The sequence below is a fragment of the Numenius arquata genome, chromosome 3, assembly GCF_964106895.1.
Source record: "Numenius arquata chromosome 3, bNumArq3.hap1.1, whole genome shotgun sequence".
NCBI lineage: Eukaryota > Metazoa > Chordata > Aves > Charadriiformes > Scolopacidae > Numenius > Numenius arquata.
The window spans coordinates 43,831,097-43,852,429 of NC_133578.1; the positions used below are offsets into that span (position 1 = coordinate 43,831,097).

At 50.3% G+C, this 21,333-nt stretch overlaps 1 protein-coding gene across 1 annotated transcript in view; it reads left to right on the top strand.

Moving 5' to 3' along the window:
- Window positions 1-21,333, top strand: part of COL6A2 (collagen type VI alpha 2 chain) — a 30,655-nt gene that overhangs the window by 3,242 nt on the left and 6,080 nt on the right. The window contains exons 2-27 of the mRNA XM_074145759.1: window positions 1,679-1,813; window positions 2,731-3,329; window positions 3,920-3,940; window positions 4,653-4,718; window positions 5,304-5,357; window positions 5,471-5,515; window positions 5,694-5,720; window positions 6,010-6,036; window positions 6,140-6,184; window positions 7,507-7,560; window positions 7,959-8,021; window positions 8,293-8,355; window positions 9,266-9,355; window positions 10,228-10,290; window positions 10,690-10,752; window positions 10,900-10,962; window positions 11,515-11,577; window positions 11,985-12,035; window positions 12,429-12,464; window positions 12,829-12,891; window positions 13,138-13,200; window positions 13,492-13,527; window positions 13,782-13,827; window positions 14,412-14,564; window positions 14,823-15,275; window positions 16,513-16,551. Of these exons, the coding sequence (XP_074001860.1) occupies window positions 1,708-1,813; window positions 2,731-3,329; window positions 3,920-3,940; window positions 4,653-4,718; window positions 5,304-5,357; window positions 5,471-5,515; window positions 5,694-5,720; window positions 6,010-6,036; window positions 6,140-6,184; window positions 7,507-7,560; window positions 7,959-8,021; window positions 8,293-8,355; window positions 9,266-9,355; window positions 10,228-10,290; window positions 10,690-10,752; window positions 10,900-10,962; window positions 11,515-11,577; window positions 11,985-12,035; window positions 12,429-12,464; window positions 12,829-12,891; window positions 13,138-13,200; window positions 13,492-13,527; window positions 13,782-13,827; window positions 14,412-14,564; window positions 14,823-15,275; window positions 16,513-16,551 (2,452 nt within the window). The 5' untranslated portion in view covers window positions 1,679-1,707. The remainder of the gene's footprint in view (window positions 1-1,678; window positions 1,814-2,730; window positions 3,330-3,919; window positions 3,941-4,652; window positions 4,719-5,303; window positions 5,358-5,470; window positions 5,516-5,693; window positions 5,721-6,009; window positions 6,037-6,139; window positions 6,185-7,506; window positions 7,561-7,958; window positions 8,022-8,292; window positions 8,356-9,265; window positions 9,356-10,227; window positions 10,291-10,689; window positions 10,753-10,899; window positions 10,963-11,514; window positions 11,578-11,984; window positions 12,036-12,428; window positions 12,465-12,828; window positions 12,892-13,137; window positions 13,201-13,491; window positions 13,528-13,781; window positions 13,828-14,411; window positions 14,565-14,822; window positions 15,276-16,512; window positions 16,552-21,333) is intronic.

The following is a 21,333-nucleotide window of genomic DNA, read 5'->3' on the forward strand; positions in this document are numbered from 1 at the left end:
TGAGGCCACAGTCAGGTCTCTTTGCAAACAGCTGTGCGTCCTTTCTGTGCTGGGGAGAGGGGGAAAGGACCCATGAACTACTTGGTAGGGACATTTGAGTGCTGAGCTGGAGGCACGTGAGTGGCCCTCAATGTCAGAGGGCTTTGCTGAGCCATGTCTGTGAAGCACCTCACGTTGGTGTTCCCGAAGCTTTCAGATCTCTGTACATCTTGTCCTCTTCCCCCAGGAGATCCCAAAGATTATGAGGGTTTCTCCTTCCCCTACCTAAAATCTGGCCTGAGCACTGGCTCTCCCAGGCTTGTTAGCATACGCACAAGCCTTAGCAAGGAGGAAAGCTGTCCCTGTTGTAAGGATATTGGCAGCACTGGTACGAACCAGCCTTTACAGCATAAACCAGTTTGCAGAACCCTGTGATGCTGCAGCTTGCAGCGTAAACTGGAATGGAATGTGTCCCACCAGGGAATAGCTGGTTACCACGTGGAGAGAGGTCTCTAGAGAGATGCAGGGGGAGCTGAGCTGTCTGTATTTCCTCAGGTAGTGCAGTTTCTCATGCAACTAAGGCAGCAGCTCAACTGCATTACTAATTTGCTCTCCCCCTGCACTGCCATTGCAACCAAATACACTCTCAGTGTCCATTCAAGCCTTGGACTCTTCCAAGAGCTACCCAAAAACACCATATAAGGAAGAAGCTCTCTTTCTGGACTGGACTTAGGCCTTCTTTTCCTAACAGAGGTCACACATGCCCCTTTTTGGTTTGTGTTGTGTTGACCACCAAGCAGAAAATCATCTATGCTACCACTTGGTCTGTGTGCCTTCAGGGGACCGTGATGGTTAGTGTGATTGTCCTCTAGACATAAAGGCAAGCATCGCCTCTTCCGCTGTATTCTTTGCTGTTGATAAGGGTCACTTAGATTTATCTGTGAATACCCTTTCAAAGCCTGGGTTCTTCTGGACATTTATATATACATTCCCAATAACTTTTCAGACTAGATCTCTAACTCTTCTGCTGCTTAAGTTATCATAACCCTACATAAAATATACTCCCATGTGCAGCTGGGACCTCGGAGGCCCAGCGATGGGTTGAATGCTAAAGATGTGCATTTCTTCAAGTGCTTGTTTATTCATCCCTTCACTCCATAGGTTGTACAGCCTACAAAGCAGCACTGTTAAGCAGGGGATTTTGTACCTTTTCAGTATACACAGGCATCACCACACCAACATGGCAAGTTGGAGGTGAAAAGGACCTACTGCACACCTTCATTGGTGACCTGGGTAAGCAGGCGAAGAAGTGAGCATGGATGCTTACGTGGATCCGGGGTAATGGAGTCAATGTGGTCATGGAGCAGACAGACACACACCTGGAGAGAAACCATGAAATCAGAAGATCCTGATGCACTGTCAGTAGCTCCACAACCTGATCCCTCCCTTCAGACTGACAGAGGAGCTAAAGCACTTTTAAATAATTTGCCCATACTCCAACAAAGGAAATATTTTAAATCCTTAGCTTTCAAGTCAATATAAAAATCTACATTAGTGGCCTGGTGATGCATCACAGTGATGGACAAGTTGTGTTTTTCACACACAGGGTTTACAAGGAGTATTGGCTGGCTTTGTGTCTTCCCAGCAGAGATAGGAGGTTGTATATTGTGCTTAACGTGTAACTTGCGTTTTCCCACAGGTATCTAAATATACAGAGGAACTGCTGAGATGTTCCAAGAAGTCTTTTTTTCCACTCTCCTTTGTGTGGCTCTAGTTCCTCTGCATGCTCAGTTTGATGGTGATCCTGGAGATGTCACTCCAACCTCCTGTGCAGGTATTAACCAGATAATTTGTGTGTCTCTCTCCTTTGTAGGCAGCAATTTCACCAGAAGCAATGGCCATGCTCAGTTGTAGAGCCTGCTCACAAGGAACTGGCAGTGGCTAATTGCACCTCTCCTGCCCCTTTGCACTCCTGGGCAGTGCCCTGGGGTAGCAATCTGTCTGTAGGGAACACCCTCTTCCACCAAAACTTCCATTTCTGGGTACACATTGGAGTGCAGAGAGGTAGAGGTTGAACAGCTGAGGTCTGCCAGTGATGCTTTCTCCTAGCTGATACAGTAATAAATACCAGTCAATCTCCAGAGCTCAGCTCTGTATCTGATGTTAGAGAATAGTCCATTTTGATGATTTCAGTGCTTTTCAGTTGCAGTGAAGAGCAAGCGGTTTATGTGTCCAGCCTGACTTTTACAAAAAATGGCCAGATTGTCAAGATTGAGTCAATAGTGAGCAGATCTTAGGATTTTGAATTCCTGAGTGCTGGAGAGTCATCTGACTCAAACAAAAATGTTACTGCTAGAGCTAATGAGACTTGTGCTTTTTCCAGTATCACACTTGGGTATGATCACTGTGAAAATGTTTATAAATCAGAGAGCAACCAGCAGCCTGGCAGGCAGGGCATTCATTTAGTGCAGGAGAGCAAAAGTGACACCCTTGCTCTTCTTCATTCAAACCTGGCACTTAGTCCTCAGTTTCCTCATTTCCTCCAACCCAGGAGGAAATATGTCCTCATTAGTAAGAGCTGCAACACCCTCACAGGAAGCCGAACCTCAAACCTCATGCTGTGGTTTGTTCTCTTCACATCTCTGTGCTGTCCTCTATACACTTCCTGGTGCAGGTTTCTAGGGGACAGTGGAGGGGGTGCAGTGGTGCATGAAGTGCTCTGACATGGTCTGAATAATTGTTTCCATGCAGAGAAGAGGGACTGCCCCATCAATGTGTACTTCATCATTGACACCTCGGAGAGTGTTGCTCTGCAGACTGTGCCTATCCAGAGCCTTGTGGATCAAATAAAGCAGTTCATCCCTGAGTTCATCAATAAGCTGGAGACTGAACTCTACCAGAACCAAGTCTACATCACTTGGCAGTTTGGTGGACTTCATTACTCAGATGTGGTGGAAATTTACAGCCCTTTAACGAGCAGCAAAGACATATACCTCCCCAGGCTGTCTGCTATTAACTACCTTGGCCGGGGCACCTTCACGGACTGCGCTATCTCCAACATGACAGAGCAGATTCAGACCCAGATGGCCTCAGGTGTGAACTTTGCGGTAGTCATCACTGATGGCCATGTCACTGGCAGCCCCTGCGGGGGGATGAAGATGCAGGCTGAGAGGGCGCGAGACATGGGGATCAAGCTCTTTGCAGTGGCCCCCAGCAAGAACGTCTACGAGCAGGGACTGCGGGAGATCGCCAACCTGCCACACGAGCTGTACCGCAACAACTACGCCATCACGCAGAAAGACAGTCTGAACATCGACGTGAACACCATCGAGAGGATAATCCAAGTTATGGTATGGAGTTCCAGCTGAGGTGCAGGGTGTATAAGGGGGTGGGACAAGAGAAGTAGCACGTGGTTGGGGGGGATGCTTTCTGAGCACCTCCGCATGGGGTTTTAGGAGGGCTCTAGAGAGCATCTCTAGCAGGGAAGAGCCTCCAACTTGTTCCTCTTCCTTTTCTATGTCCTTTTAGCACTTACCGGGAAAATGGAGTCTTGAGCGTCTCTGATTTCTCTGGTTAGGTGCTTAACCAGGACTTCTTGGTTTGTGTCTCTGTTCCCCAGCATGTCTGCATGTCTGGGCAGACTGCCACCCTAGTCCTGGCTCTTGCTCAAGGACAGATCCATACCCCAGCTGGTTCCCCATCCAGGGGCGCAAGGAAGAGTGTGCAGCACTGAGATGTGCTCACCATCAGCATGGTCTTTGAGGCCTCACCTGGGAGGCACTGTTAACTGAGGATTCTACTGAGAACATCTTTGAAGCCATGGAACCTTTACCACCTCCTCTCCCTTACTGTCACACACATCTCCAAGGGTGTGATGCTGCTTTTCTCTTGGGGCTGACCACTTTAACTGATTATGTCCATCCTGTTTTCTTCTTTGCAGAAACATGAAGCCTATGGAGAGGTGAGTGAGCAGCATGTCATTGCCACGCAACACAGGCTTAAGTTGCCTCATTTAGAGAAGACCAACTCGTACCCTGAAGTAGCAGGCCAGATTTTGCAGCGAGCTGCACTGGATATGTCTCTTCCCACCTGTGGATCAGTGCAGAGCTGGCAATCCATCTCTTTACCCAGTGATTAAAATGACACACTGGACTCTTCACTTTCTGCCTCCCTCTCACCTGCAATGTATTCAGGTCTATTGACTAGACTCATTTTATCATTTTGGAGGCATGTTTTGTAGGTACTCTGCAAGCTGAAGCCCCTGCCCCGCTGGTATCACAGAGGCAGGGTTTGGCATACATAGGGAAGAGCGTGCAGAGCAGTGCTCCAAAGGGCATGCGCGTACCCTGATGGCCCCAGAAGCACAAGCCTACCCCACCTCACCTGACACTTAGCAGTCCTGTTCTTTCAGTTTGGGCCCAGAGACAAGACATAATGATTGTGCTTGTGGCACCTTTCTGCTTTTAATTTACGGGCAGCATTTTTCTGCATGCTTGTCGCTGCCTTGACACTGCCCCAGCTGGAGCCATAGTAGTTTTTAGCCCTGCAGTCGTGGGGAGAGGTGTGTGGGGAGCTGTGGTGCAGCGCTGAGCTGCCGGTGCCAGCTGCCTCAGCACGTGAAGCAGCCAGTGAGCTGCAGCACAGTGATTACACATGTTTAATTTGTATTTCAGTGCTACAAGATGAGCTGCCTGGAGATTGCAGGTCCACCGGGTCCCAAGGGATACCGAGGGCAGAAGGTAAGTCGCCCGAACCTGTGGGAAGAGAATAACGCCCGTGCCTTGCCACAGACTCTGCAGGATGCCCTAGATCTCGCCTCAGCTGCAGCAGCCTTCACAGGCATAGCACCCAGATGGGAAATAACTCCTCAGCATCTGACTTGGCCCTGGGAGATTGCCATGCTGCAGTCAATGGAGCACACAGCCAGCACAGTGTCTCCTCATGTCCATGTGAGGCTGATGCATTGACAGTAGTGCAGACAGGCATCTGAGCATCAGCTCTGCTAGCCACAGCTGGCACCTTCAGCACCTGATGACAACAGGAGCGAGGCAGCAGTTATCTCTGATTCTGCCATTCTCAAGAGCAGAGCTCTCACGTGTGCAGGGTGTCTCACTCTCCTGCCCCCAGCTCTGTGTGCTTCCGTCCCCATACAGCCTTTCCCTGGCTTCCTCAGAATAAAGCAGGTCCCACTCTACCAGCACACTGCCCCAAGCTCGGTAGGAGCTGCCACAGTGAACCTCACGCTCCTAGCATCCTCATGCTCATGCCATTTTCTCACAGTCAGCACCAAGCCCAGACTTATGTTGGGTGTTTTCTTTCCGTAGGGTGCAAAGGGGAACATGGGTGAGCCAGGCTCCCCTGGGCTGAAGGGACGACAGGTGAGTTGTGAGTTGAGTCCACCACCACCGCAGCCAGCAGTGCTGTCCCTGCATCAGCTGGGGCCGCATCTCTGCTTCTTTCAAGCTAACTCTTGATGTCTTCTTCCCTTAAGGGTGACCCAGGTATTGAAGGTCCAATTGGATACCCTGGTCCCAAGGTAAGAATCCCATAGCCAGTGACTGAGCTCTTTGCATTCATTGATTTTTGGTAAAGCAGGGGGAACTCTGCTTCTCCCTCTCACCTGCCTGTTTCCCACAGGAGACCCCTGCTCTCCGCTGCTCCTGCACCTGCTGATCCCCAGGCACTAACACCAGGTTTTTCTTCTTTTTGTCTAGGGTGTCCCAGGGCTGAAAGGAGAGAAGGTGAGGAAGAAGAGACCAAATGGCATGTCTGTGCACTGGGATGGGAGGGACACCTTTCTGTTGCAAAGAGGGAGATTTTAGCTGTAATGATGAGAATAGCAACTCTATTAATATGTAATTGTGTTAATATGTAATTGGGGGTGGGGGGGATTTCCAGGGGCATTCCAGAAGCCTGTCTCCTCTTTCAGGCATTGCTCTAGGTCTTGTGAAGTGGTGATGTTTTTACATTGCAAATGAGTGGGAGGTGATGTAGGCAGAGTGGATGACTCCTGTCCTCTTCTTCCCCCAGGGAGAGATTGGATCAGATGGACGGAGGGTAAGAAAGGACATTTTCTGACTTGCCTGTTGTTCCAGCTACCAACCCTTCAGTGTGTGTTAACAGAGCACTGATCCCTCTTTTTTTTCCCCCTTGATCTCAGGGTGCTGCTGGCTTGGCAGGCAGGAACGGCACAGATGGACAGAAGGTAACGCTACTTGGGAGCACTCTGTAAGGTCACTGCTGCTGTTTCATTTCTTTACCCACCCTGGTCTCCAAAGCTTATTTTGTTGCTCCCAGCCCCTCTGACTGAGGTTTCTATGAACTTACTTGCACATTATTCTGCCTGCCCTGTGGAAATAAGTGAGCTAGCTGGAGATGAATTAATTCAGGTCACAGAGTGGTATCCTTTCATCAGCAAGTTCTCTGCAGGAACTATGTGTGGAGCCCGGTCTGTGCTCCTGCTGCAGGAGGTGATACAGACAGAGCACTGGGTGTAGATATCTCATCTTGAGCGTTAGTGACCCCTACAGGACATGTACACAGAAAGTTTTGCCGAAATTTGAGTTTCGAGGCAGTTCGTCACAGAATCTGAAATTTCATCTCTAAGCTACTTCTTGTTCTTAATATTAAAACCCTAAAGCCAGGTTCAAGTACCTTGTAACAACCCAAAGCCAGGTTAAAGTCCCTGAAGTCCTTTGTCCCCTCTATTGTGGTTGGAGAGGACCTTGACCTCCCTTAGATCCGTATGCCATGCAGATGTAGCACGGCAGAGATTGATGATTTCAATCATGAGATGATTTCAAGCTGGCTTTGTCCACTGGCCAGCACACATTGGTTTTCATAGAATCATAGAATGGTTTGGGTTGGAAGGGACCTTAAAGATCATCTAGTTCCAACCCCCCTGCCATGGGCAGGTACGCCTTTCACTAGACCAGGTTTTGCTCTGCACTTTCTCATATACCCAGCCAAGTACATCTATGAGATAATACCAGTTCTTCTTCTCACTCCTAAAATGCCTGCTGAAGCTCTAAAACACAAAAGTCCTTCAATCACTACTGCTCTGTAGCCGAGATGAGTTGCCCAAGCACTGTCAGCAAAGCAGGGTGCAGAGCAAGGCAGTCACTGCTCTCATGGTGTCCGTCAGGCAGTGTGGTTCCTGTGAACCTGAGCTGCTCTGATGAGAGATGCACAATGGAGGACCAGCACAACCGTGGACATGAGTGACCACCAAATCCAGTCTCCAGGGATGTGTCCATTACCCAGGGCCCATGTGCAGGGTGAGCATGCTTGAATTCCCACCAATCCTTGCTACGACTTGGGGCGTTTTGACTACTTTTTCCTCCTCCATTTGTCTCTGCACACCACACTCCTGTTTAAGGAATATACTTGCTATTTATTCTTTAACTGATCACAGGTACAGTCAGCAGTTGATGTTAAAGATTAGTAACTGTTAACAGGAAAAGCTGTACTTTCCCTTCAGACACTTACATCTTTTCTGTCTTCTTCTTTTGCGTGGTATCTCTCTAGGGCAAGCTGGGGAGAATTGGACCACCAGGCTGCAAGGGAGACCCTGGTGACAAGGTAGGAATGCTTTACTCTTTCAGTAGGCACATCAGATGTATTGCACCAACTTTAGCTGCTGAATGAGTTGCACATGCAGAGAGATACGGCCAATGAGAGGTTACTGGCCCATTTTCCAACCAATTGCATGACCTGATCCCAGGCCTGGGATCCCCAGAATGGGGAGCACAGCCTGAATTTTTTGTGCCTCCTTTCCATGGGCAAGGAAGCTGGGATCCCCCAGTGTCCCTCCCCTCCACATAGAGAGGAGGAGCTGTTCCTTTTATCAATGCTAGCAACAAGCAAAAACTATTTTAGTCTCCAGAGTAACTTTCTAAGCCAGTTGATTTATTCTGCAGGGAAAGTGCATATTGTTGCCACTTTAAAATGTATGATTCTTTGTTCTTTCCCTCCCTTAGGGCCCTGATGGCTACCCAGGAGATGCAGGAGACCAAGGTGAAAGAGGAGATGAAGGCATAAAGGTACAAGTACTCTGAACAGTGAGCAGAATGTGGGCAGAGGCCACCAGTGGGGACAACTAAACACCATTGCTTGTATTTGCTCTTAAATCCTTTGCCACGCATAGAGCCCATAGGCTCTGTCTACCTAGGGTCTGGATCCCATCGCCAGACACGGGAGCCAAGGGAAGACCCTTGCTGGCCCTGCTCCTTGGGCTCCTCATGGTGCACATCAGTGGTGCACAGCAACATGCTGATAACGCAGACAATGACCATTGCTTTCTGGATGTTTCAGGGAGATCCTGGCCGGCCTGGTCGTAGTGGGCCCCCGGGACCACCAGGAGAAAAAGGAAGCCCGGTAGGTTCATGCAGTATTCAGATGTCTCCAGTGTCTTATTAGGGTCTATTCCACATGGCGTGGAGCCAGAGTGATATCAACTGCTGGTCATGGGGCAGCTGCAGCACAAAGATGACTGCTTACCAAGGCATCCTGGTGATTCTGCAGATTAGTGCACCAGCATGGAGAAAGCACAAGCCCCTGGTGGTTGAGTGAGCGCTCCCACCATGCATGTCCCTACCAGTACAGTGGGAAATGTCATGCGGGCAACAGGAGATGGAACTATGCAACATCCCTGCAGCTGCCCAGAGCAAAATGAGAATAAGTCTCGAGCGTTTGTCCAGAGCAGTGAAAAGCAGGCAACATAGGCTTAAGAGGATTTACCTTTCTAGCCGATCCATTGCACTACATCTTTCCTTCTCTTCCCATCTTCTCCTGAGTAGAAAGACCCCGTTTGGCTGTGGTTTTCCGTGCCACAGTCTCATGACTTCCTCAGCGTTTGTGGCAGTGCCAGTGTTGGCAGGCTGTTTTATTCATTTGAGTAAAATTTAATGATTAATTGCTCAGAAATCTAACACATGCTTTACCCACTGCCCTTGACCTTATAACCAAAGGATGCTAATGGCCAGTTACTTCAGACGTAGTGGAGGGCGCTGAAATAGCCCTCCGTCTCTAGACAAGGCTGGACAGATGCTGTAAGGAAGAGTTGACAAGCCTTTGCACTGGTTGATGGAAAAAAGATGACACAGCGTCACACTGCTCCAAGACTGGAACCTGTGCATGTAGCTTTGACATGTAGGCACGGTGGGTGTGTGGAAGCGCACCCTTACGCACATCTGCTCGGGGTGGACTGCTTGACACAGACAAGAGGTATGTGTGTGTGCACCTTGACCTCTCTTCCGACAAATTATATTTCTCTTTCTTCTCCAAGGGACTTCCAGGCAATCCTGGAGCTCAAGGGCTTGCTGGAAGTAAGGGAAGAAGAGGTGAAACGGGACCTCCTGGACCTAAAGGAGAACCTGTAAGTGTCTGAATAGCTCTCTGGACAGTAGGCACATCACGGGAGCCTGATGCAGTTTTATGGATGAGCTCTGAGAAATGGCCCCATTTAGCCCGCCTGCCCGCCCTGCCTTCTGCCTCCCAAAAGACGGGCAGATGCTGATGTCCTTGTCTCCCCCATCTTCAAAGAGCAGTACTTCCATAGTCCTAAGCCTGATGTTAACCATTCCACCTTAGAGAAGCATCCTGTATTCCCACATAACCACAAATGCCTCTGTGGGTGCCCAGGGACTCTTTGGCTATACTCTAGCAAGTTCCCCAAACCTCTGGCTTCTCACAGGAGCTCACAGACTTGAGATCTGGTGGCTGTTGCAGTATAGCTCTCTTAAAAGGGCAGCCATGTCATGACATCGATGGTGCCATGCAGACCCAAGCTAATGTGATGGGGCACTGTAAAACTTGGGAATTGGGTTGGACATGATGTTCCCTAGCAGAATACAGCAGCATGACTCCACTAGCACCAAGAGGCTAGATCCCAGCTGGCATGTGTCCTTGTGTAAGATCTGGTAGGGGAAGCAACACGGAATGAGCTGGAAGTAAAGCAGCCTTTAGCCCTTAGGGAATGAATGATGAGTGCTTGTGGTCACTGTGGTGACCACCCCCCTGAAAGAACATTCTGGCTGTGGCTTCCCAAAAGCAAAAGGCAAGATCCCAAGAGCCCTCAAGCAGTGCCAACATGGGCATCCCTGCTACCCTGCTGCCAGGCGCATGCTTGCTAAGGGGGCAAGGAGACATCTCTTGGGCCAAGAGTGAGAAGGCAGGACCATCAGGCATCACTGTTCAGGTAGCATCTATCTTCGCATCCCATTTATATGACTTTTTGTGTCTGCCAAGGGTCGACGTGGAGATCCAGGGACGAAAGGCAGCAAAGGCACTCCTGGGGCCAAAGGAGAAAGGGTAGGTAAAGCAACCACCCAGATCATTGCAGATGAGCCCAAGATGCGTGTGTGATGCTATACTGCCCAGCCACAAAGTGTCCAGCACCAGAGCTGGGAATTGCAGATCCCAGTGGGCTTTGCATGTGTACTCTGCTCCCACTGCGCCTGCTGCCTGCCCTGGTAACAGCAGGTACAGCCTCCTTTTCCAGGGCTTGATCCAGAGAGGGGATGAAAGACAGCAAACCTTAATGCTGAGAGACGTGTGCGGAAGGCACACTGCCCTGACACTACATTTCAAGTCAAGAAATACCAGATTTGAAAACAGCATCTCATGCCTCCTCACTTGAAGGATCACTGGCATGCACACAAACAGCATTGGAGCAATCCCTAACCAGGAATATCTTTCCCGTCCTCACAGGGAGATCCTGGTCCAGAGGGTCCTCGTGGCCTGCCTGGTGAGGTTGGAAGCAAAGGAGCAAGGGTAAGCATGGACCAGGGTCTGGAGACAGCCAGGAGGGAGGGAGAGTGCTGCTGCCACCTGGGGGAGCTCACCCAGCTTTCCTCCTGATGCACACTTGCCTATATCTACCTGCCTCTGTAAATTCTTGCATCTTGCTTTGCTTTACAGGGAGACCAAGGACTTCCAGGACCCCGAGGCCCTTCAGGTGCTGTGGGAGAGCCAGGCAAGATAGTAAGTCATCCTGGGGCATCTGTGGGACTGTGTCCTCTCTCTGCAGTGAGAGCTTGCCTTACTGACGTAAGCTGACTGCACTGTACCTCCCAAGGGGACCCTGCCTGACCTTTTCTCAGGGAGACTCAAAAATGAGCCCAAAGGATCCTGGCCAGCCCTTCCTGGGGCAAGGAGAAATTGCAGGACCCAGGAGTCCTTGCTTCTTCATCACTCCCAGTCCCAGATGTTCCCATGACAACATGGAAGGGACCACCTCAGAGTGGGTCACGGGGCGAGGAAAGATGGGGTTCTCCGGGCACCCATTTGTCCTGAGTTTGTGGTTAGTCCAACATCCCACTGTGGCAGTAGTGCCGTGACATCCATGTGGGTCCATGGGATGTGTGAACCCAAGTGCTAAATCAGTCACTGTCACAGTAACCTCATCAGGAAGGGAGATGGTCTCACAGCATCATCTCAAGGGCTGGTTTCTCCAGCACAGTCCCCTGTGTGGCTGGGGAGCCACAGGGAAAATCCTCACCTGCTTCTTCCACTGTTCCCAACACTATCCTGCAGGGATCGCGTGGGGACCCTGGTGACTTGGGCCCAAGAGGTGATGCTGGACCACCAGGACCAAAGGTAAAGTACCCGAATGCAACTCTGCATTTGAAAGGGTATTTTGGTATGCTTTTCTTAATTATTAAAAAAAAGGCAGTTCCCACTGCAGAAAATTGTGGGCCTCGGAAACAGAATGGCTCAATCCTGAGCCTCCCTATGGGACAGAGATGCTCTGGCCAAAGGAGCTCTGATTACATCCCTCACCCTGCACAGATTCGGAGGTGTCCCTAGCGTGTGACATCTCCAAGACCCTGCAAAGCCTTGCTCCACACAGCTGTTCCCAATGTTTCAGGGCCAGCTTCAGAAGCCATGGCTCCTGGTGTTGTCTCACCCCAAGAGAAGAAGAAAACAGCTCTGACTGTCACTGGCGTTGCCAGATCAGAAAGGCCACTTTGGGTTTCTGACGGGTCTTTTTTTTTCTACTAAAGGGTGACAGAGGCAGACCTGGCTTTAGCTACCCTGGACCCAGAGGACCACAGGTATGTGTGCCTCATCCAGTGCAGATGTATGTACTGTGAGGAAGCCTGTTTCAGTGGAGGTTACTGTTGGAGCTTGGCAACCTGGGAGAAGAGGGAAGGAGGATGAAAAATTATCAGGGTCACAAAAGCATGGAGCCAGCAAAGGGGACGAGGGAGTTGAACATCAGGACTGACCCTGGATACAGCTCCATCAGCCTCATCACAGAGGTGCTGGGGACTCCAGCTTCAGTAGTGGTAATGGGGAGGTGGCTGCGCCCACCACCCCAGCCATCAGCTTGAAGCTGCATCTGCTGTTTGGCGTTGTGCCCCTCACTGCAAGCTGTGGATGTACGCGTGCACAGTGCGGGGCTGGTACTGGTTGGGTGCCGACTTCTCCGTCCTCTCCCTTTGCAGGGTGACAAGGGTGAGAAGGGGCAGCCAGGACCCAAGGTGAGTGTGTTTGTCTCTATCATCTGTTTTTTGTACTGACTGAAATTCTGAGCAGTTGTTGCCTGATACTCTGGGTGCATGGCCGAGGAGCCTGTCCTTCTGGCGGCTGCCCTGGCTATTCCCTGCAGCGTATCTCCCAAGCCCATCTCCTTTTGAAACCATCTGAAATATGCTTTGCACAACTTCTTTATTCTTAGTTAATGCCTATGTAAACACTGTTTATTTGCACTGAGCTGCTGGTTTAGAGGGTGCTCTCCCAGGGCAGGCAGGCATGTGTTTTTGATGAGCTCATAGCAGTAGTGCCTCTGCCTGAGCACATCCAGATGTGCTCCATGCTGGATCTGTTTCTCCTTCCTTCGAGCAGGGAGGAAGAGGTGAGCTTGGACCAAAAGGAGTGCAAGGGACAAAAGGAGAAAAGGGAGAACCGGTAAGCAGACTTCCCATGCTGCCCACAGGGTCAGTGTCCCCCTCCCACACCTCTGCCAGGTGTGCTGGTGACAGCACTGCCTGTTCTCTTGCCTGCCCTGTGTCCCCAAGCTCAGTTGTGGCAGGCTGGTGACCACGCTTAGCAGGGCTGTGCCTGACAAGGGGGTCAGGAGGAGCCCTGAACACCAATGGCTGCATTGTTAGCCTTGCTGGGGAAATATTTGACCGTTCTTCGCTTCTTTCCCAGGGTGATCCTGGCCCAGGAGGTGAGCCTGGGCCCCGTGGTGCAACTGGTGAACCAGGCCCTGAGGTACAGTACCATGCCACCATGTCTGAGCAGATGCTGCAGCTCCTTCCTTCTCCTCACTACTTGTCCTTGATGCTCTAAAGCCCAGAGGACCCCAGTGGGTCTCCCTGCAGCAGGGCTTGCTGGAGGGGACACCAACTGTCAGATATGTCTGCTGGCTCCCAGCAAGGCTTTCCTGCCCTTCCCATGGCAGACCTGTGCAAAAAGCCATGTTTTTAATGGCTCTGACATCTACTTCTCAAAAAGAGAAGTCATGGGAAAACTCTGCCTGAAATCCCTGTGCTCTTATTACAGGGGAACCCTGGCCCACCAGGAGATCCTGGCCTGACTGTAAGTAGCACTGCTCTGCAGCCCTCGGTGCTCTTTCTCCTGGGGCAACCGTGGCTTTGCCATGCACAGCCTGAGAAAGAAACAGGGCATCACAGGTTCTGCTGCTGCCCAGCAGAGGTGGCCTGTGGCTTCCCATGGGAGCCAAGGAAAGAGAGGCTAGCTGGGTGGGAAGGGAAAGGGAAGCCTTTTCCTTAGAGTGGACAGATGCTGTGTAAGGGGAGGGAGACATTCACCCTGCACCCTTTTGCTGGCAGGACTGCGATGTGATGACCTACGTGCGAGAGACGTGCGGATGCTGTGGTGAGCAGACCATCACCTCTCCCCAGGGCAGGGGAACAACCACTCGAGAGATGGAGAAAGGGGGTCACTAGAGGCTGCCTCCTTCTTCAGGGGCTCCCTTGAGGGAGCTCTGCCCCGTGAACTCCCCTTTGCACTGAGCTACTGGCATGGTGGGCTCTTTGCCAACCTGCATAGTGCAGCATCCTGCAGAGGACAAACCACAGGAAGTCCTTCCCTGCTAACCCCGGTCCCAGCCTACCACTGAGTGTGGTGGCATTGCAGGGGTAGCCTAGCTTACCTCCCAAAATTTAGCTCTGCCATCGCAGGAGCAGCGAGCTGTAATATAGAGTTGCATGGTCCAGATGATAGGATAGAGTGTACCACACAGCAAGATTAAAAAGGTTTCTTTTGATATACATTGACGGAAAGATGCTTGTAAAATCCTCCCTATGCTGACAGCTGTGGGCAGCACCACAAACACTGTGGATGCTTTGTGTGATGGCTAACTGTCTCCGTCTTCCCATAGATGGTCTCTTCTACCCTGGTGGCTTTTTTTCCCACCATGATTGACCTGTGTGTTTTCCTCCTTCTGTCCCTCTCCCCAGACTGTGAAAAGCGCTGCGGTGCCCTGGACATCATGTTTGTCATAGACAGCTCGGAGAGTATTGGCTACACCAACTTCACCCTGGAGAAAAATTTTGTTGTCAACGTGGTCAGCCGACTGGGTTCTATTGCCAAAGATCCCAAGTCACAGACAGGTCTGGACTGTGTGGGGACAGAATGGGGCATGGGGAGAAGAAAAGGGTCTTGGATCTCTCAAGGTTCCATGTTTGTCTGTAGCTGCCCTGGGCTGCAATCCATCTGTCCAGCATTTTCACAGCAGTTTCTGCTCTTCCCTTTCCCCTTCCCAGTTTTGTAGGCCAATCGGGCAGCTATTTGCTGATAGGAAAGTTTTCTGACTTTCTCCACTTTTCACTGAGGGTGCAAAGCCAGGTAATATGATGCTTCATTGGCAGGTGCCCGTGTTGGGGTGGTGCAGTACAGTCACGAGGGGACCTTTGAAGCCATCAAGCTTGATGATGAGCGCATTGATTCACTGTCAAGCTTCAAGGAAGCAGTGAAGCGCCTGGAGTGGATCGCTGGAGGCACCTGGACACCGTCTGCCCTTCAGTTTGCCTACAACAAGCTCATCAAGGAAAGCAGGCGAGAGAAAGCCCAAGTGTTTGCTGTGGTGATCACAGATGGGCGCTACGACCCCCGGGATGATGACAAGAACCTAGGCGCTCTTTGTGGTAGAGATGTGGTCGTCAACACCATTGGCATTGGAGACATGTTTGATCAGCCAGAACAGAGTGAGACTCTGGTCTCCATCGCCTGCAATGAACCCCAGCGAGTCCAGAAGATGAGACTCTTCTCAGACCTGGTGGCAGAGGAATTCATTGACAAGATGGAGGACGTGCTCTGCCCAGGTCTGTACAGAATCACAGAATGATATGGGGTTGGAAGGGACCTCTGCAGATCATCTAGTCCAACCCCCTAGAGGCAGGTCCACCCAGAGCAGGTTGCACAGGAACGTGTCCAGGCGGGGTTTGAACGTCTCCAGAGACAGAGACTCCACCACCTGCCTGGGCAGCCTCTTCCAGGGCTCTGCCACCCTCACAGGAAAGAGGTTCCTCCTCATGTTTAGATGGAACTTCTTCTATTCAAGTTTGTGCCCATTTCCTCTTGTCCTGTCCCTGGGCACCACTGAAAAAAGACTGGCCCTATCCTCTTGACACCTTCCCTTTAAGTATTTATAGGCATTGATCAGATCCCCCCTCAGTCTTCTCTTCTCTAGACTAAAGAGACCCAAGTCCCTCAGCCTCTCCTCATCAGAGAGATGCTCCAGGCCCCTCATCATCTTTGTAGCCCTCTGCTGTGCCCTCTCCAGCAGTTCCCTGTCCTTCTTGAACTGGGGAGCCCAGAACTGGACCCAGTGCTCCAGATGGGGCCTCACCAGGGCAGAGTAGAGGGGGAGGATGACCTCTCTTGACCTGCTGGCCACACTCTCCTTGATGCACCCCAGGATGCCATTGGCCTTCTTGGCCACAAGGACACATGATCGTCCTGTTGTCCACCAGGACTCCCAGGTCTTTCTCCTCAGAGCAGCTCTCCAGCAGGTCAGCCCCCAACCTGTACTGGTGCAGGGGGTTATTTGTCCCCAGGTGCAGGACCGTACACTTGCCCTTGTTGAATTTCATCAGGTTCCTCTCTGTCCAACTCTCCAGCCTGTCCAACCTTCTTCCACTTGAGCTTTTTCAGAAGCTCCCTGCTCAACCACGCAGGTCTCCTGCTTCCCTTGCCTGACTTTTGCTCTTACAGATGCACCGATCATTTTTACCTGTACCTATCCTTGCACAGTTCTTAATGGAACTGGAGTTTTCACCCCCAGGGTTTGGAGTGGTGAAATATATGGTGTGTTGCAACAATTGCAGAGACACTGTGTCCCAGCAGGTTGGCCAGTAGCTCATAAGCTGGTCGTTCATGGTGAGGGCTTTATGTACCCCTGGATAAACAGTGCTTCCTTAGATACAGGCCAGCCTTTTGGGACAGACCTTTGGAGTCCTTTCCCCTTGTAAGATACCTTGCCCTGCCACTCTATCTGTGCAAACCATGAAGGGTGATGACAGCACATCACTCAGCTTTCTTTGTTTCTTTTCCTTCCAGATCCGCAGATCGTCTGCCCTGAGCTGCCCTGTCAGACAGGTAAACATTACAAATAGCTTCATGCCATCTGTACAAAGTGGTAGGTCTGGGGGAGAGTGCACAAGGCTCAGGAGTGGGAAGGGGGTGTGCAACCCTGTTCATTCCCTTTGAATGGCAGGAGTTTGGGAAATAGTGTTACTTTACATGAGGAGGGGCTCCAGGGTTTCATTTCCTGCTCTTTTTCTGTCTCTATGAGTTCTCTGCACAGGTAGGTACAAGTGCACCATGTTAGTGAATCAGCATGGCTCAGCCCTGATATTTCTCCCTCTTCTAGTTCCTGGAAGACACCAGGTTTTGACCTCTGAAGCTGGCAATTAATTTCTCACTTGTTCCATGTCTCTATTATATATCAAGTCAAAACCTCCTACTGAACTCTCCCACCCATGTGATGTGACCTTTGAAATGCAGAGCTCAACCTGCAGCCCTGGGCAGGATGCTCCTTGGGAGTGACAAGGACAGAGCAGGGGGTAGGGACCATTTGAAAATGGCACCATAGTGGGTGCCATTAGCTTTGGCTTCTCTAACACTGGCTGTATTTAATTAACAATTATCTAAGAGTGTTGGATTAAAGGAAAAAGTCTGCAAGGATCCTCTGGCATAAAGGAGATGGCTGCTGCTCGCTGCAGGAAGCTTTACTTGATCACATTTTGCTTGTTAAGGGGCAGATCTGCAATCTGAATTCATAGAGATCCTGTCTGTCTGAGTCTTTGTGCCTGTTTTAATACAATAGATACACTATTTGCTGATATACACAAAGCTTATAAGGGACACAGTTTTGCCAGTTCTTGCAGTTTTTATCTCTACTCTTGCCTTGAATGTTTTTGTGAAAGTCCCCAGCTTCAACTCAGTATTATACAGAATCTCAAATTTAATTTTCAAAGTCCCTTTGTTTCCATACAAAGCAAAGGAAAACTAGTCCCAGGATGCTCAGAAATCTGAAGACAGAAAAGCTATAATTATTCTGACTAAAATTTCTTGCTCCTATTTTAAGTATTTGCACATGGCCATGCAGAGAGCACAATGTCCAACCATGATGCTGAGCTATCCACACAGGCTCCTCTGCAGTGTCCTCTGAGGAACTTTGCCCTGCGGATCCGTGCATGAGGAGATGACTTTCCATGCCACACTGGTGACTGGTCAGGTGTCTTCAAAGGTTTTGGTCTTTGCAGCCTCCCCATTTCTGAGGAACACTGCAGGAGAGACTGACCCAAGCAGTGGTGCACTCATGTTGTCCTAGGCTTGCGCCATCAAAGCCCTCCAAAGCAAAGTGAAGTTGGTGGTCCTTTCCCTGTTACGCACTTGGGTGCTTCTGTTCCTGAAGCAAGGTGACAATAGTTCTCTGGTACCTGACAGTCCTGGGGACCAGAACAGAAATGGTCTGAGGAGGCATCTGAGGGGGTTCCCTCTTGGGCGAATCCCTCAAGCCATGCCATAGGCAGGCCAGGTTGAGAGGAGACCTACACCTGTGCCCCAAAGGATGTGGGAGGTGGAGTGACATGGCTTGGTAGGTGTGGGCCTCCTATGAAAGTGCTAGTACACCCATCTCAGTATGGGCAAAAGTTGTCCTGGTGTGCAAGGGTCTGTGCTAAGCCCTGTAGATCAAGTTTTAAGTGATACCTGGGGATTCAGGGCCCTTGGGGCAAAGTGCCTTCTACCTGCCACACTAGATGGTCCGTGATGCATTGCTGTCATCGATTTGCAATGATCACACTTGCCTCATAGCAAGGGACATGTTGGATGGGATGTGACGTAAGGCATGTGACAGAGCTTGGGGCTTCTCTGCTCAGTGCTTAGCTTCCTCTGGTTCACTGAGAACATCTCAAGAGTTGGTGCCAATTTACACGCAAACCCTTTGGATGGAGATGGTGCCCTTCACAGGGTGTGTGAGTGAGCTTCGTGCACATCCACTGCATGTCCAGTTGTAGACAAGCCAGATAGGTTCAGGTCAGGGAGCCAGCCCTGTTCTTGGCCCCATGGATGTCAGAGTTGCAGTCCTGGCACTTTAAGGAGCAAACTGGATATTGTCAACAGAGCACAGAGAGGGACATGTATTATATACACCCTTGCTTCCTCCCTGCTGCCTTGCAGAGCCAGGCATGTCAGCACTTCGGGTTCACATCTGCAGCTGAAGGTGTGTTGCCTCAGTGCTTTGCCAAAGGAAATCCAGGTTTTCCTGTTTTCAGGGCAGACCCTTGTCTCCCTGTAACGGCCCGTCAATTACTGCGGTGCTAGCAGGATGCTGCAGTGGTAAACGCTGAGCAAATCTGAACTGACCACTTGCTTCAATAGAAACCGCATGGCGCTCTGTGATGCTCTTTCTAACCCGTGCAAAAGGCTTTGCTTTGAACTTTGGGATGTTATTTGAATTTAAGTTTAGCACAGCCAGGTGGAGATGGAGGGTCTCAGGGGCCTGACTAGCCCAGATACCGCACAGGAGCATTGCACACCTCAGGGCAGTGACCCTAGCCAAAGTGCAGGGGACTGAGTGCCAGGCAAGGAGTTCACATAATGCTGTCCCTTGGATGTCTTTCTGGCTGCACAGCATCATGTGTACAGTTTGCATGTAGCAGAATTCAAAGCTACATGATGGCTCAATCCCATATGAAGAAAGAAGCTGGGCCTTGAGGCCCTCTTCCTGAGCGCTGCTCTTTCTCCATCATGCCTGTGCTGGATGAGCGGGAAGGAAGTGGGCAGTTAATGTTTCATGTCATTTTCTGAAGTCTCTTGGTTGATGTGTGATTGATTTTGGCGCGAATCCCGTGGTTCCCCAGACATAAAAGTGACAGTAAGTTTTAAAATCAGGCTTTCATCTTTATTTCTCTGTCCCTCATTGGCTCTGTTCTTCTCTGGTGCAGTGCACATAGGAAAGCCAGGTAGCCTTCAGAGACAGCCATTGCTAGCAAGCCCTGAAAATATTCTTTTGACGCTCACTTGCAGATGACAGGAACCCTGGGAACATAAACCCACTTATTTTCCGCCCCATGGAAGAGGGAGTCAACATAGATTTCCCCAGCACCATACATTCGATCGCCCAGTTCCTAAACTCCACGCGGGAAACCCAGGACCCCAGCATGTACACCCAGCTGGTGGCAACTTTGGCCTTTACCGCCGAAAAAGCCAAGTTTGCCACTGGAAATGAGCGGCAAGAGTGGATGGACTTGTTCATTGACACCTTCAAAATGGTGCACAGTGAGATTGTGGGGGACCCAGAAACTGTGCTAGGACTTTGCTGACATCTCCATTAGAGATTGCATGAAGCAGGTGGAGGCAGAGGTTGAGTGGAGGTGGTAATCATCTTTCCTTGAGCGCGTTTGACAGAGGGGACAGGTACATTGGTAGATGCTTTTAGTTTAGGAGAAACACAGGCAGTGAAGTGGCTTGGTGGCACTCAGTTGGGGGATGTGACACAAAGGGCAGTCCTATCTGGCTTGGCTGGCTGATGAGTATGGCGGCTTTCTCCAGTGATTTTCTCCAGTGACTGGAGATGCTTTCTCCAGCATCTCCAGTCAAGAGATGCTCTTGTTTTGCCCACTGCTTTTCTGCAGAGGAGCTGCGTTGCTTCGCTCTCTGAGCCAGCCACGCTGCTCCCCTCCAGCCCTCCTGCACTTTCACCCTGCTCTGGGAGGATAGCATGTCCCAGCCCTCAGCCACACATGAGCACTAAGCTCCACCAAGCATACTGTCAGCATACATGTGGGTGAGGGCCAGAGTGAGCCCCTCATTTGCACAGAGCCTAACAATGTGCTTTTCCCATGCCTTCCTACGTATGTATTTGCTGACCGCTTCTGCATCTTCTTGCTGGGTTACTGTGAGGGCTTTCTTCAGGTTCTGCAAACCATTTGTGTGGCAAAACTGGCAAAGCAAGGTGCATCTCCTCTCGCCGCAGTACGTGTCTCTGTACAACCATTCAATGGGCAGTTGAGAATATTGAGGGGAAAGAGCAAACAGGACAAGAGAGGGGTCAACCCTGACTTTTGATCGAGAGCACCAAAACCTGGGAGTGCTTCTCTCAGAAGCTGTATGAGCTCCCTCTGCCTTTTTCTCTGCTTCTACATTTGTGTTTCTCCTGTCTTAATTAGTAACACTTTCCATTTCATATCCAAGAGGTAGATGGTATGTAGGACCAGGCAGTCCACAGCAAAAATCCATGACTGCATAGTAAAAACTCTGCGATACATTATGTGAGCTATTTGAAAGCAAGGAATTAAACTTGTAGTTTAAAGTGTAGAAACCCATTCAATCCATACTCAGGGCTAGTTTGGTTCAGAAAGACTACAGACCCACCACTTGCACTGTGAGTACCTGCATTTAGATGAAGAGTGGTATTTCCATGAATTCAGCTGCCCCTGGTTTTCCCAAGAAGTCAGGCAGATGACTGCCATTCCTGCCTCCACAGTAACTACTGCCCTCTCAAGCTGTAAGAAAAGAAAACGGCATTTCATGTGCAGATACAAGAGTAGAAGTGTTTACTGCCAGCAAGCGAATTTTGCAGCCTAACTGACATGATATTATTGCAATAAAGTATACTGAGCAAATGTCATATTTAATGGGCAGAAGGGTGATGTACAGTCTTCAAAAATATGGTTGGGCTGTAATATTTCCAGGTGTGCAAAGTGGACCCAGTTGCCAAGCTCAGGCTTGGGAACTGGAATGTGGAACTTGCCCACTTGGAACTTCTTGAAGTGTTTTCAACATCTGGGGCTTGTTAGTCTAGGCTAGGAGCCATCTGGAGACAGTCATGCAGGGGAGGTGTTTGTGTCACTCAGCACATGATCAGGTCAG